This window comes from Dromiciops gliroides, chromosome 3, assembly GCF_019393635.1.
Source record: "Dromiciops gliroides isolate mDroGli1 chromosome 3, mDroGli1.pri, whole genome shotgun sequence".
Lineage (NCBI taxonomy): Eukaryota > Metazoa > Chordata > Mammalia > Microbiotheria > Microbiotheriidae > Dromiciops > Dromiciops gliroides.
In genome coordinates, this window is record NC_057863.1 from 59,521,959 (window position 1) to 59,537,433 (window position 15,475).

The 15,475-nt window shown below is 36.4% G+C and overlaps 1 protein-coding gene across 1 annotated transcript in view; it reads left to right on the plus strand.

Moving 5' to 3' along the window:
* The window catches only part of COL4A4 (collagen type IV alpha 4 chain), a 159,695-nt gene that overhangs the window by 57,383 nt on the left and 86,837 nt on the right, over positions 1 to 15,475 (plus strand). The window contains exons 14-22 of the mRNA XM_043995203.1: positions 330 to 383; positions 646 to 705; positions 3,598 to 3,642; positions 3,985 to 4,038; positions 5,534 to 5,603; positions 6,363 to 6,467; positions 8,403 to 8,564; positions 9,780 to 9,869; positions 14,574 to 14,737. Of these exons, the coding sequence (XP_043851138.1) occupies positions 330 to 383; positions 646 to 705; positions 3,598 to 3,642; positions 3,985 to 4,038; positions 5,534 to 5,603; positions 6,363 to 6,467; positions 8,403 to 8,564; positions 9,780 to 9,869; positions 14,574 to 14,737 (804 nt within the window). The remainder of the gene's footprint in view (positions 1 to 329; positions 384 to 645; positions 706 to 3,597; positions 3,643 to 3,984; positions 4,039 to 5,533; positions 5,604 to 6,362; positions 6,468 to 8,402; positions 8,565 to 9,779; positions 9,870 to 14,573; positions 14,738 to 15,475) is intronic.

The window sequence follows — 15,475 nt, forward strand, 5'->3', positions numbered from 1 at the left end:
CTTTGATATTACTACTACATTTGTAAGTGTCCTGTGGATTTTATGTGTGAATCAGAGTTAGAAGTAAAACTCTTTATTTTAAAAACAGAAGAATGGAACTAATAAAAGAATAAATATCTTTTTAAGTTCAATTCAGTCCATTCAATTCAGCAATCAAGCATTTATTAAGTACATAATTCATCCCAGGTACTGTTCAAAGCACTGAAAATTCACGAAAATAGAATATTACCTTCCTCCAAAGAAGTTACATTTTACTTTGTTAAATGAGCTGAAATTCAATCTTTGAAAAGTAAGAATAAGCCAGAGCTTAACCCTTGTGATTTTTTTAGGGCATGAAAGGAATGCCTGGAGTCATTGGTCCCTCTGGACCATCTGGAGCCAAGGTAGGTAATCCTCTTTAAAAAAAAAAATTATATGATATCTTTCTCTTATACTGTTATTTCTCATTCCTTTACATGTAAGACCCTTTCAGTAGAATGATTGCTACAATCACACAGGCTCTCCTTTCTCTAGTGAATGTCTAAGACATCTTTGAGTTGTTTTTTGCCAATAATGACGTTTCTTTTTTTTTTTTTACATATTGCTGAAAATTGGACATTTCGTCTTTATGTTTCATGTGTATATCCAAAATGTCACCATGTAAAGGGTGAACCTGGTATTGGGGTGAAGGGTGAAAAGGGTATATCTGGATTCCCAGGACCTCGGGTAAGAATTATTCAAAATTAATGATGTTTTTAAAATATATTTTTATTGATTTCATTAAATATTTCCCAAATACATGTAAAAAATGTTAACATTCATTAAAAAATTTTAAATTTCAAATTCTTTCCCTCCCACCTCTCTCCTCCCCTTGAGCAATTTAATATTGATTATACATGTGAAATGATATAAAACATATTTTAATATTAGCCATGTTACAAAAGAAAACAAAAAATAACCTAGAAAAATAAAGTTTAAAAAAGTATGCTTCAACAGAGGTCATCAATTATCTCTCTGGAGGTGGATAGCATTTTTCATTATGGGTTCTTTGGAAATGTTTTGGATCATGTCCTGATCAGAGTAGCTAAATTTTTCACAGTTGATCATCATTACAATATTATTGTCACTGTGTACAATGCACTCCTGTTTCTGATCACTTCATTTTGCATCAGTTCATATATCAGTTCTTCCTAGTTTTTTTAAACTATCTTGCTTTTCATTTCTTATAGCCCAATAGTATTCCATAACAATCATATATCACAACTTATTTGGCCATTCCCCAATTGAGACCATAAAAAAGAGCTGCTATAAACATTTTTGTACAAATAGGTTCTATTCCCTTTTCCTTGATCTCTTTGGGCTATATACCTCGTAGTGGTATTGCTGGGTCAAAGGGAAGACACAGTTTTATAGCCCTTTGGGCACAGTTCCACATTGTTCTCCAGAATGATTGGATTAGTTCATGGCTCCATCAACAATACATTAATTAGTGTTCCAATTTTCCCATATTTTCTCCAACATTTATCATTTTTCTTTTTTGTCATATTAGCCAATCTGATAGGTGTGAGGTGACATCTCAGAATTGTTTTAATTTGCATTTCTCTAATCAGAAGTGATTTAGAACATTTTTCATGTGACTATTGATAGCTTTGATTTCTTCTTCTGAAAGCTCTCAGTTATTATCCTGTGACTATTTATCAACTGAGTAATGACTCTTATTTTTATAAATTTAGCTTAGTTTCCTATATATTTGTGAAATGAGGTCTTCATCAGAGAAACTTCCTGGCATCCATAAAGAAAATGGTATCCAGACTTCTGCCATCCGGAAAATGGCATTCATAAAAATTTTCCCAGTTTCCTGTTCTCCTAATTTTTAGCTGCATTAGTTTTGTTTGTGCAAAACCTTTTTAATTTCACATAATCAAAATTATCCATTTTGCTTCCTGTGATCTATTCTGTCTCTTAGTTGGTCATAAACTATTCTCTTATCCATAGATCTGACAGGTACGTTTTCCCATCCTCCCTTACTTTGCTTATGATATCACCTTTTGTGTCTAAATCATTTATCCATTTTGACCTTATCTTGATGTATGTAGTGAGATGTTGGTCTATGCCTAATTTCTGCAAAGCTATTTTCCCAGCAATTTTTGTCAAATGGTGAGTTCTTTCCCCCAAAGCTTAGATCTTTGGGTTTACCAAACACTAGGTTATTGTGATCTTTTATCACTGTGTATGGTGTACCTAATCTAGTCCACTGATCTACCATTTTTTTCTTAGCCAGTAGCATATTGTTTCGATGATTACCACATGGAAATATAGTTTAAAATCTGGTGCTGCCTTTCTTCAAATTTTTTATTGATTCCCTTAATATTCTTAACCTTTTGTTCTTCTAGGTGAATTTTGTTATTATTTTTTCTAGCTCTATAAAATGATTCTTTGCTAGTTTGCTATGACATTGAATAATTAAATTAACTTAGGTAGAGTTGTCATTTTTATTATATTAGTTCAGTCTACCTATGAGCAATTAATATTTCTCTAAATTTTTAGATCTGTCTTCATGTAAAAAGTATTTCAGAATTGTGTTCATATAGACCCTGAATTTGTCTTGGCAGGAAGACTCCCAAATATTTTATATTGTCTGCAGTTTTGTAAATGGAATTTCTCTTTCTGTCTCTACCTGATGGATCAAAACAAATGATTTATCTTCCTGGTCTACCTATGGAATATTTATCTTTCACATTTTATAGAAGACTTCAGACTAATTATAAGGAATGTGTAGGTTGCTCAAAACAGGAAAATACATGAAATAAGAACAATAGTGCTTTGATAAGAAAAGTGACAAGATAGTCAACATTTCCTGGAAAACCAATCCCAATGCTTACACTGAAAAAATAGACAAAGAAGAGTGAATGATTAAAGGAAATACTGGGGATTAATGGTCACTTCCTAGCCACTTTGGTGCCAACCTAATAATAACTTGGAATTGTTATTTTAAACCTGTTGGGTAAAATGAGATGTCGGTCTTAGGGGAATGGCTAGAAAAAGGTGAGGCAGAAAGCCAAAAAGATCATCACACCAGTCACTCATTAACCCCACCATTGATACTGTGAGCACCAAGGTCAAGCTTCAATTGGCATAGGAAATGGATTGTCCCTTCACTTTAAATTTAAGGAGGGAGCATAATGAGGCCCTAGTGCCATGGTGACTTGCAATGCCCCTACCTAGAGGATGCCAGCCTCTTTCTGGGAAAATTATAAGGCATCTGTTTCCAAGAGATTCAAGTATAATTATTATTAAATTGACCAAAATCAAGTGGAACACACGGTTGGGGTGCTCTGAATAATGGCATCCAGTATAAAGGACTGATATTTGGGTGGTTATTGAGAATAGCTTAATTGGAGCCCAATAAAATTGGTATACAGAAGCAGAATCCATTTTGTGACTATTCAGCATCTTTCTTTCAAACCACCTTGGCAAACATAAGCTCATAGAGTAAAGGTTAATATTTACAGCTCTATCATGAAATAGGGAAAGATAATTGGTTTATTCATTTATATTTATTTCTGCTTATTTTTTTGTATGTGTGTATGTGTCTACATGTGTATTTGAATCTCTAAGGGTGGCCCTGGTTCCCATGGACTTCCAGGTTTTCCAGGAGTAAAGGTAAACTTATCAAGATAGGCAACAATGTGTGCAAAATGGAATTCAACATTGTTCCCAATCCATAACTTTGTGTCATCTTAGTTGAAGATCAAAATGATGTCACAAGGAAATGTATGTGTAGTTAGGAAAGAGGACTTTTTCATATATGATGTGAATGCTCTGCTTATAGATATAAATGCTGGAGCAGTTGAGTCAATGGGAAGTATAATGTCAAATTGTAGAATGGTACAGCATACTCATTAAAATAAGCAACATACACTAACATCAGACACACATTTAAACAAACCATCCTGTCGTTGAATCAGACTTTACAAAGAAGCCCTGTCTGTGGTTGTTTTTTAGGGAGAACCTGGAGCATTTGGTGTCCGTGGGCAGTTTGGAGTTCTTGGCACTAAGGTAATAAAATAAGGATTCCTAATGGGCAGAGACTCTTAATTTTCTGACTCCTACAGTGCCTTTGGATGCATGTGTCAAGAAATATCTCAGAAATATAACTTTTGAAAGGTAAAATAGATTTCCCTATTTATTAGTGTATTTTCAAAACCATTCTTGCAATGCTCATGTTAAAGGTTGTGAAATAATTCTCTTAAGGGGGGAGGGTCAATATGCACCTTTCACAGATTTCACCGGGATGATTTCATTTATTTCTGTGGTCTAGATCTATGATTTCACTGACATAGGGAACTACTGATGAAGAAACCCCCTCTACCAAAGCAGGTTGACAACCATTCTGCAGTTTATCATCTTAGAGACTTGTTGGGGGCACTGAGATGTTCAGTGACTTGCCCAGGGTCACACAGCCAGTATGTGTCAGAGTCAGAACTTGAACTCAGGTCTTCCTCACTCTGAGGTAGGCTCCCTATTCCCTAATTCAGGCAGCCTAACTAGTTATTTTCCTTCTTGTTCTCCCTAGCACCCAGCATAGGCCTCAGTATCTAAGTCAAACATGTTGTCTAACTAATTCAATTATTTAATTGAAAATCAAAATGAAGGAGGCAACAGGGCATCTCAGAGCTGGAATGGTCTGTAGAGATGGATCATCTTGTTTAGAATAAGGGGGTTCACTCATTCCATGGATGAGGAAGCTATGACTTAGAGACCTTCAGTAATTTGCCTAAGGTCACACAATTAGTGATAGATAACCTAAAAAGGGTCATACGGTTGCTATCAATGGACTTCTTTCAGAGCAGAGTCCCTTCAGTCCTCTCTGAGTATGCTCAGTTGTAGTAGTTAGGAAAAAAAGGAGTTTGGTGACTTTTACTGTCACAGGACAATCTATAGCCAGGTCTTCTTGCTCAATGAATAAACTATAAGGTTATTGTTAGGCATTACTACTGGTTTATTCTGCTATAATTTAGTGCCCTAGCATTCTAATTATCAAGTTGACCTAATGAGTCAAAAATTACTAGACCTTCAGGTGTGTCTAACTCAAAGCTTTGGGGTGCGTTTTCCATCTGATAGAGGTACAGCAAGGTGATATAGTAGACCAAGTAGACAAAGGGCTAGCCTAGGTTTCAGGAAGACCCAGGTTCAAATCCTGACTTTGGCATATACTAGCCATGCGACTCTGGGCAAAGTCACAGCTTCCCAGTGCCCCAATCAATCACTAAGACCATAAAATACAGATGATATGTCAATTTGCATCAGTGAAAGGAATTTTTTCCTTGGGAGTTCCCTAAACTGATGCAATTATAGGTCCTATTTTTAAAAAGCATTTTTTTTTAGTCCTAAGGTTCTACTAGGGATTATTTATTTCTTTTGCTGTTATATGATCTTTATCTTTTTAAATTTGAAAGCATTTTCTGCGCTTCTAATATGTATTTGATTGCTGGCAAAATGAAAAAGTATTGATAATTCTAAGAAAATTGAATGGATGAACGAATGATTTCAGGGAGATCCTGGAGAGCGTGGGAAGCCAGGACCACCAGGTGTTTTGGTAACTCCACCCGTTCCATGCAAAGGTTTGTGCTGCCTCCAGTTATTCTGTAAATGACATTGGGGACATACTACAGTAGAAGAACCTGCTTCATTGACCTTGTGGCTCACTTAGGGTTGGCTAAATATATGTATATTATCCTGAGCCTATGGAGAGATACAAAGGAATAGTTCTAGTGACCTGTCATGTCCTGGATATTTATTCTATAAATTATTATTATTATTATTATTCTATAAATTTTTATTCTATAAATTAATTAGTTACATTTATTAATTGCAAACTTCACTCTCATAAAAGTCTCCCTGATGTTATGCTCCACCAAGATAATGGCTTCAAGGAGAAAGTGGCCAAAATAAATAAGTTTTTATTCACTATTTCAATGGGCCTGCTGTGGGTATTCCAGGCAATGGTACAGACTGAAGGCCATCACACCCCTTCATCCTGTATGATTCTTCTCTGTGCTTTCCTATAAATCCTCTGGTAAAGTGTCTACACAACAGGCTAGAAGCCTTCTTGTAGGTCTTTGATAATCTGTGAGTAGTCGTGCCATGCTTAGGCTGTCCATTTATTGGTGTACAGATAGTACAAGAGGTTGATGAGTATGTGATAAATGAAAGTTCTAAGCTTCAAAAATTCACACTGTTCATTGAAAAACACAAGTGGATTTGAATCCAGGATAACCCATTTTCATTTGGGGAAAGATGACAAAGCAGCAGAAATTTCCAGGTGATAAAAATCTTAACTCTGTTTACTAAGCTTGACTATTTCCCATATTCTTTAACAGGACCTCCAGGGGACCCAGGATTCCCAGGACACTATGGAGAAAAGGGGTCAGTGGGACTGCTTGGTCCAACAGGACCCTCTGGAAGACCAGGGGAAGACAGAATAGGTAGGAATTCATCCCTTTTCTGTAAAAATTGTTGGGGTCTCTTTTTTTCCAGGAGAGGAGTGAGCCGTTTGAATCCATACCATAATAAGAAATCATTTTTTCCGTCTGGCTTTATAGAAGGTAGCTGGACTCTCATATCTGCTTCTGTATTCAGTCTGTTGAGATAAGCTGTTTTGGTTGAAGTATATGGGGGGAAAATTGACCTCATACAGATAGGTAGTTGGAAGAGAGAGGAATGCTATAATAGGCATATAACATTTTAATATTATTATGAAAATAGTCAACCCACTGGACCCCCAGGAAGGTATCAGAGGTAGAACTTAAATTCAGGTCTTCCTGACTTTAAGGCTAACTCCTTATAGACTACATAGAAAATTCTGATATCTCCTGAGATGTAGAAGCTTGCTCTGTGGAATTCTGAGTTTAGATGGTACATAGAACTTTGATTATGTCATTCTCTCATATAAAAATTCAAAGGCTTCCTATTGTTTAAAGTCTAAACTCCTTAATATGGCATTCAATGCTCTCCACAATATTGCTTTAAACTACCCCTCCAGCCTTCTCTTCCATTAGTCTCTTACCCTCTAGCAAACATACCTCATCCCTTCCTTTCCCTGTCCTTGCTTAAATTATGCCATCTATATGGAATGCCCACCTCACCATTTCTGCCAACCAACATTTTTCCTGTCCAAATACAATTCCAATTCCTCTGGCTATAGGAGCCTAAGTAGCCTATGCAACTATAGCTATAGTGAGGAAGTCATGAGTTCAAATCCAGCCTTAAACATTTACTAGATGAATGACTCTGGGCAAATCATTTAACCACTCTGTGTGAGGTTTCTTCATTTATAAAATGAAATTAATAATAGCACCTACCTCCCAGGGTGATCGTGAGGATAAAGCGAAATATTTGTAAAGTGCTTTGCAAACCCCAAAGTGCTATATACATGCTAGTTATTATGGTCTATTGATCTGTTTATTCAGGTATTTGTCAAAATTACAAAAACTTAAAAAGATATTTTAAATGTTGAGCTACTTTCATCATATACTTATATTCTTCCTTTGATGGAGAACGACAATTTCCTATGTGAGGGAAACTCCAAATTCCCTGCACTGAAGCACATTGGCAATTTTGTAATTGAAAGTCTTGGAGAGGTACATGGGGAAGAAGAAGGTTTAGTATTTTGTCCAAGGTCACAGAGCTAGTATGGATCAAAGGAACCCAGGTGTTCCTAATTTCAAAGATGGCCTTCTCTCTATTACATCACGCTGCTGCTTCTCCCATCTAGATTGTTACATGTGCTAAATTAAATTAGACATCTTATATCCCTCCCAAGAATTCCAAAGTTGGAGAAAAGGTGAGAGCAAAGCCTTGCTTTTTATATGTGAATTTCAGTCTTCTACTTCCATTTATGTTATTTTGAATGAAATAATTGCATTTTTATTCTATTTTTTATATTTATTTTATTTAATAAGCATGTTTATATTTTATAAAGTATGTTTTACTATATATGAGAATGTTTTTAAAAGTTACAAAATAAAGATATGTACATAATTATATGTTTATCATATTATACATGATATAATCATTTAATTACATTTTATATATGATACTTAAATAATGTAATTTATTAAATATGTAAGAGTAATATAATTATATATAATAACTTTGCTATATAATTATATTTATATTATTATATTATAATAATTTTATATAGTATATAATTGTTTATGATATTTATATATTTTATTTTATAACTTTTTCAAAACATATACAGTAAAAATATACTTTTTATTACAAGGTCATGATGTGTTTGATTTTAAATCTTTACTCAATAAACATTTATCTCATATGTTTTGCAGACTATAATTGTCTCAGATTGCATGCTCTAAGTAAAGCATATATGTTGTATGAGTTCTTGATTTCATTTGCAGGCATGACAGGCCCCCCCGGGCCTCCAGGCTTGCCAGGTCTTCAAGGACTTCAGGGTGAGGTTGGAATTCCTGGAAGTGATTCTCCTGCAGGAAGACCAGGGGTTCCAGGACACCCAGGAACACCGGGAATCCCAGGGCATCAGGGTCGCCCTGGATCAGATGGTACAATAGACATATCAAGATATTATTTAGTATTTACATAGCACTTTACATAGGCAAAATTATTTATAAAGCACGTAATATATTTGCATGGTTTCAACAACCTTATGGCATATGTTGTTTTTGTTACTCTTATTTTAAAGGCAGACAGGGCATCTTCAATCTATAAACTAAATTTTATTTTGGTGGTGTTAGTTAAGAAAGTATCAATTGAAAAATTTTAGGATTTTATTCCCAATATCTGGTACAATTATAGGATTTCAAGGTTCAACTTTATCTTTTTCTCTTGAAATGATGATTAACAATTGAAGAAACATTAAACCATTTGCTGAACCTTGATTTTCTTTTTTTCTTTTTTTTGTGGGGCAATGGGGGTTAAGTGACTTGCCCAGGGTTACATGGCTAGTAAGTGTTAAGTGTCTGGGGCTGGATTTGAACTCAGGTACTCCTGAATCCAAGGCCGGTGCTTTATCCACTGTGCCACCAAGCTGCCCCTGAACCTTGATTTTCAATCCTTTTCAGTTTGTATGGAAGGACAGAGAGACAGGTGGACAGAGAATAGAGAGAGACTTGAGAAAGAGACAAAGAAAGAAAAAATAACAGAAAGAGAGGTAGCTAGAAGAAGGAAAAGAAAAAAAGAGAGATGCAGTTTGACAGAGGGAAGAGAGACAGAGAAAGAGAAACAAATAGAAAAAGGCAGATGGATTAAGAGAGAAAGATAGACAGATGAGAAAGAGGGATGGACAGATACAGATTGCAAAAGCTTCAGAGAAAGGGAAAGAGACAAATGTATGAGGAAAGACAGATAGACCAATCAAAACAGATGAATAGATAGATAAATAAATAAAGACAGGTGAAGAAAAAGAGATAGGATAGAGAGAGGCAAATAGAGAAAATGAGCCAGACATACAGACAGGAGAAAGGTTGGGGGAGGAGGAGAGATAGAGATAGAGACAGAAAAAGGAACAAACACATGGACAAAAAAGAGAAACAGATGTAGGAAGAGGAAGGTGGATGGAGAAATATGGACGGATTGATGGAAAGAGACAGACAAGAGAGAGAGAAATCGATGGAAAAAGATAGATCGACAGACATAGAAAGATTGATACAGAGGGATAGAGAAATTGGAAGACAATGTGGGTGGCAGAGAATGAGAGTTCCCTCCCTTTATTTCTTGAAAGATTTATAACCATTTCACATGTCCTCTTTCCCAACAAGTCATACGCTGTAGCACTGGCCCCCCTGGACCACAAGGAGTGAAAGGTCAATCAGGACCCCCAGGAAGAAGAGGCACAAAAGGAGAAAAAGGCAAGTCTACATCAAGAGTTGAATTTCGGGGGAAAAAAAAAAGTTGCCAAGCTCAGCTTCCTTCAGTTTCTCAGATAACTTTGAAGGTGCAGAAGGTGAAACCCTTCACAGACAGGGTGCCCAGCTTGGCATTTGCATCCAATTCTTGAATTCTTTAGTCCATGTGTATTCACACGTCTTTATCTGCATCTGGTATGAATAAAACCCATCAGACAATAAAGACTAAAGGAGACATGTATGTTTGGAAAGGGCCTAGTCACCTGGAGGGAATGTTGCTGCAAAATTGCCACCTTCTCTTTCTTAGGCCTGCTGGATTCCAGGGTCTGGCTGGAGAGGAGGAGATGGACACCAGTAAGCATTTCCCCCCCACCACAAACTTGCTTATTCTCTTAAATTCTCTAGTTGTGACAAGAGCCCCATGTTCTCCTCGCCTGAACTGCCAGTTATCTTTATTTATATTTAGTTCAAAGAACTACAGGCATGTTGATGGGCAGCTGATGAATCTGTAGAATAAGCAAAAGATCTATGATTTCATATGTCTGGGAGATCTCATGCCACTGGCACAGAATGCATCCTGGAGAACTGATTTAGACATAGAAGTAAAGTGACAAATTCAGGGTCACACAGTGAATATCAGAGGTAGGATTTAACCAGGCATCCTCCTGACTACAAGTGCAGGATTCTAGCCAGTGATAACTAGCTCTTAATTAACAATTGGTAATATTGGGGGCAGCTGGGTAGTGTAGTGGATAAAGCAACCTGCCTTTGATTCAGGAGACCTGAGTTCAAATCTAGCCTCAGATACTTGACGCTTACTAGCTGTGTGACCCTGGGCAAGTCACTTAACCCTCATTGCACCTCCCCCCAAATTGGTAATATTTAAGGCTCCAAAGGACTTCTGATAACATAATGATACCATTTTATTCTGAATTAATTTCTTTGGCATAAAGATATAACCAAACAAACTTAATCTTAAAGTATTATGATAGTGATGCACTGGAAAATTCACTAGAGTAGGAGTCAGAGGCATTGGGCTCAAATCCCAACTCTTTGACCTTGGGAAAGTCACGTAACCTTCTTTGGGTCTCAGTTTCCTTATCTATAAAGTGAAGGGGTTGGACCAAGATTTCTTCCAAGTCTGAAACTATGAGTCTATGATTCACCTTAATTTACCTTAGACACACTGGATCCTTTTACCTAATATATTTGATTTGTTAGTGGGAGCCTGAAAACTTGCCAGTATGAACTCATTAAGCCTCAAAACATCCTGTAAGTGGATATGAAATATCTTCTGTGTTACAAGCCACAGAGGAATAAAGGTTACTGGCTACAATGAGCATGGCAGAGAATGAGAGTTCTCTACCTTTATTTCTGGAAAGATTTATAAGCATTTATAAACAATAAATCTAAATTCTACACCTTTGATTTCTGTCTTCTATCCAAAAGAATATCTGTATCTATCCATATTGATATCTATATATCTATTTGTTTATATAGACATATGTACACATAGACACACATCTATAAAGATGGACACATGTACACATACAGACATATGTGTGTACACATGGAATATTCACAGAATTTCAACATTTTATAGCGAGAAAGGACTTTAGAGATCAAGAATATGCTAGCTTTGTGGACCATATGTGTCGACCAACAACAGATTTACATGGGACACAGCTGGAAAGGGCAGCTAACTCATTGCATAAAATCCATTACCAGAAAGATATCAATGAAGTAGAGTCATGGATTGAATCTAATATGTCAAGTCTTATACATCTCTGTCCATGCCTTCTAACTGGCTATCCCCAGTGTCTGGTTTCCTTTAAGACTAAACTCAAATTTTCCCTTCTGCAAGGAGCTTTTGCTGATATTGCCTGCTTTACCTCACTAGTGCCTTCCCTCTGAGATTACCTTGCATTTATGATAGAGAGGGAGGAAGGGAGGGAGGGGGAGAGAGAGAGAGAGAGAGAGAGAGAGAGAGAGAGAGAGAGAGAGAGAGAGAGAGAGAGAGAGAGAGAGAGGGGAATTAGTTGGAAGATGGAGTATTGTAAGTGTGGAATAAGGAAGTGTAGACGTATTGTAAAGTATGTGGAAAGGAGTAAAATGTAAAAAGATTGTAAAGGCAAGAAGAGACCAAATTGTTAAAGGCTCCAAATGTCAAAGGCTTTTAATATTTTAGAGATAATAAGGAACACAGGGGTTTATTATCTAGTTGTAGATGGAATAGGGAGTTGACACAGAACTGAAGAACAGAAGAATTAGGAAGGAAAGAATAGTAGTTTTCAAGTAGATTGGGGTGCCATGTGTAAGAGAGATTAGACTCCTGGGACCTCCTCTCAGAGGCCTAATCTAGGAATAATGACTTAAGTTATAGAAGGATATAAGACCTTCTAATGATCAGAGGATCCAGTAGTGAACTAGATTGCCTCAGAAGACAATGGTTTCCCTTCTCTTAGTTCTTCAAGAAAATGTTACTTAACCACTAATTGAGAATTTTTGTAGGAGGCCTTTTGGGTTATTGGTTATGGGTTATGGGCTAAAAGTTATGGATTAGATGGGCTGCGGTCCCTTTTCTTCCTGAGATTCTGTGTAATTCCATTAGCTGGTCCAGCCTCCTCCATCTTTAGCTCCTTATTTGTAGACCAAGAAATAAAGCAATTTGCCTAAGGTCAAGGAGGCTAATTACTGGTGGATTTAGGACCAGAGCCCACTTCTTCTAGTGCAGTGCTCTTCCCATTATAATACATTGCTTCCACATTCAAACCTTACTTTTAATTTTTTCCAGTTTTATTGATATGTTTTGTTTTAACACTACAAACATTTGCAGATTATTCCTACTTTGTGGGAGGTCTCTTATAACAAAGTAAAACAGTTAAATAAAACTAATAATTCAGTGACCTAATTATGTAACATTTCATATCTGTAGCACCACCCCCTACACACCTCTCTACTTTTTTAATTAAGAAAAATATATTTTCTCTCCCTCCCACTTCCCATGCCATTGAAAAATAAAAATAACTAATTCCTTGTAACAAATATGCAGAATCAAGCAAACAAATTTTCTGGATACCTGTACATAAATAGGTGTGTATAAGTGTGTGTGTGTGCACACATGCCTCATTCTATTCCCTAAATCCATCACCTCTCTGTAATGGATAACATGTTTCATCATTGGTCCTTTGGAATTATGAATGGTCATTGTATTGATCATGGTTCTTACACCTTTATTCCTTTTAACTGCCTTCAATAATTTCCATATATATAATATATTTTTTTTCTGAAATTCTATTGATATAATTAACTAATTTTTAAATTTTTGTTTAGAGAGGGACAAACTAAGGTCCCTCCATTATTGAAGATTCATTGTTTATTTCTTCTTGTAATTCATCTAGTTTTTACTTCAAGTACTTACAAGCTATGTCATTGGATTTCTATATGTTTAATATTAAAATTAATTCATTATCTGTTACTTTTTAGCAAAATATGGTTTCCCTCTTTATATCTTTTAATTAAGGGGTTTTTAACTATTACCTTACCTAAAATCATTATTGCTACCCCTGACTTTTTGTATTCAGCTGAGGCATAATGGATTTTGCTGCAACCCCTTATTTTAATTTTTTGTAGCCCTTTATATTTCAAGGGCATTTCTAGTAATAAACATAGTTTTGGATTTTGCTTTTTAACCTAGTCTTCTAACCACCTCTCATTTATAGGTAAGTTAATACCATCTACATTTACAGTTAGGGTAGATAGGTGGCATAGTGGAGTCAGGAAGACTCATTTTCCTAAGTTCAAATCCTGCCTCAGATACTTACTAGTTGTGTCACCCTCTGCAAGTAACTTAACCCTGTTTGCCTCAGTTCCTCATGTCTAAAATGCCCTAGAGAAGAAAATAGCAAACAACTCCAGTCAGTATGTTTTCCAAGAAAACTCCAGACAGGGTCACAAAGAGTTGGATGTGATGGAAATGACTGAACTACAAACAATTACAATTATGGTAATTGATTATTTCTTTTTCTCCATTCTATTCTCTTATCCTTCTCTCTCCCTACTTATTTCAAATTATTACCCATTCTTTTTGACTCTTGTAACCTGTTCTTCACTATCCGCTCTCCAAGCTTATGTTCATGACTAAGCCTTCCATGAATCTACCCTCCAACTTATGTTGCCGTTTCCTTTTTCCTGTTCCAATCTGTAACCTTGTTGACTTGAACATATTTCTACACCAAACTATTTGTGTGTTCTGCCTTCCTTTGAAAAGTTTAGATGAAAGTGAAATTCAAGTGATAGCTACTCCTCCCATTCCTTCCATGTTTGCATGTAGTACTACTTGCAAAATCTAATTATGTATCTTAAGTTCCCCCATCTTTTCTTCCACTTTCCCTAATGCATCCTCTCTTTCCACTCCCTTTCTTTTTTTCTTACAGAAGCTTCAAAACATTACAAAACTACTTGTGTGCTTTTTGTCTTAATTGACTACCTCCAGTGTCCCTTGTGACCCTCCATTAGAATGTAAACAGTTCTTCCTTATAAATTCCCTTCTGATTCTTTACTTGTAGTTATTTTTAATTTTTTCTCTCTAGTTCTGTATTTATATGTTAAAGTTCTGTTTGAGCTCTAGTTTTTTCATCATTATTAAATCCTTTGAATGTTTTATTCCATAGTTCAATCAAAGCTTTGTTTGTTTGTTTTAAATAGGAAATGAAGGGCTGTGTTCATGTTGCCCAGGTCCCATGGGCCTTCCAGGTGATCCAGGGCCACATGGTCTTCAGGGTGGGAAAGGAGAAGTGGGTCTACCTGGGAAAGTAGGAGAAAAAGGTGACCCAGGCTTTCCTGGTGCTCAAGGACCCCCAGGACCTCCAGTGAGTAACTCTTACCAATTATAACATAGGTAATGCATCTCATTTTAAAGAAATTCAGATTGAATGTATTTCTTTCTAATTTGCATGGTGTCATACTGAGTCCGTCTATTAGCATTTAGACTTTGGAGAGATTGTTAATTCATTCAGGTATAGTTATCACATATAACTTTCATTTTCTCGAATGGGTCACAGTATGTTCACATGTCTAATGGATTTAGCCTGGCTAGTGATCTAAATCAGCATGTCCCCGACTGATTGAACTGAAACTTTTTTATCTCAATCACATGCCTGGCACCCTGTCCCAGACACCATACAAAGAGAACTCCATGGACATGCTGGGTAACTATATTACACAGTACAAAGCACAGCCTAGGGAGAGGTCCCATGGCCTAGGACAAGCATCAGGATTTTGAGTGAGGCAGACTTGGATTCAAATCCAGCTTCTTTTACTTACCAACTCTTTTTTTTTGTGGGGGGGTGAGGCAATTGGGGTTAAGTGAATTGCCCAGGGTCACGCAGCTAGTAATTGTTAAGTGTCTGAGGCCGGATTTGAACTCAGGTCCTCCTGAATCCAGGGCTGATGCTCTATCCACTGTGCCACCTAGCTGCCCCTACTTAACTAACTCTTACTGCAGGCAAGTCAATTAACCTTTCTGAGACTCAGTTTTCTCCTCTGTCAGCTGGGGATAATACTTTTTTGCAGTTCCTGCTGCTCAGGGCTGTTGATAGACTCAAATG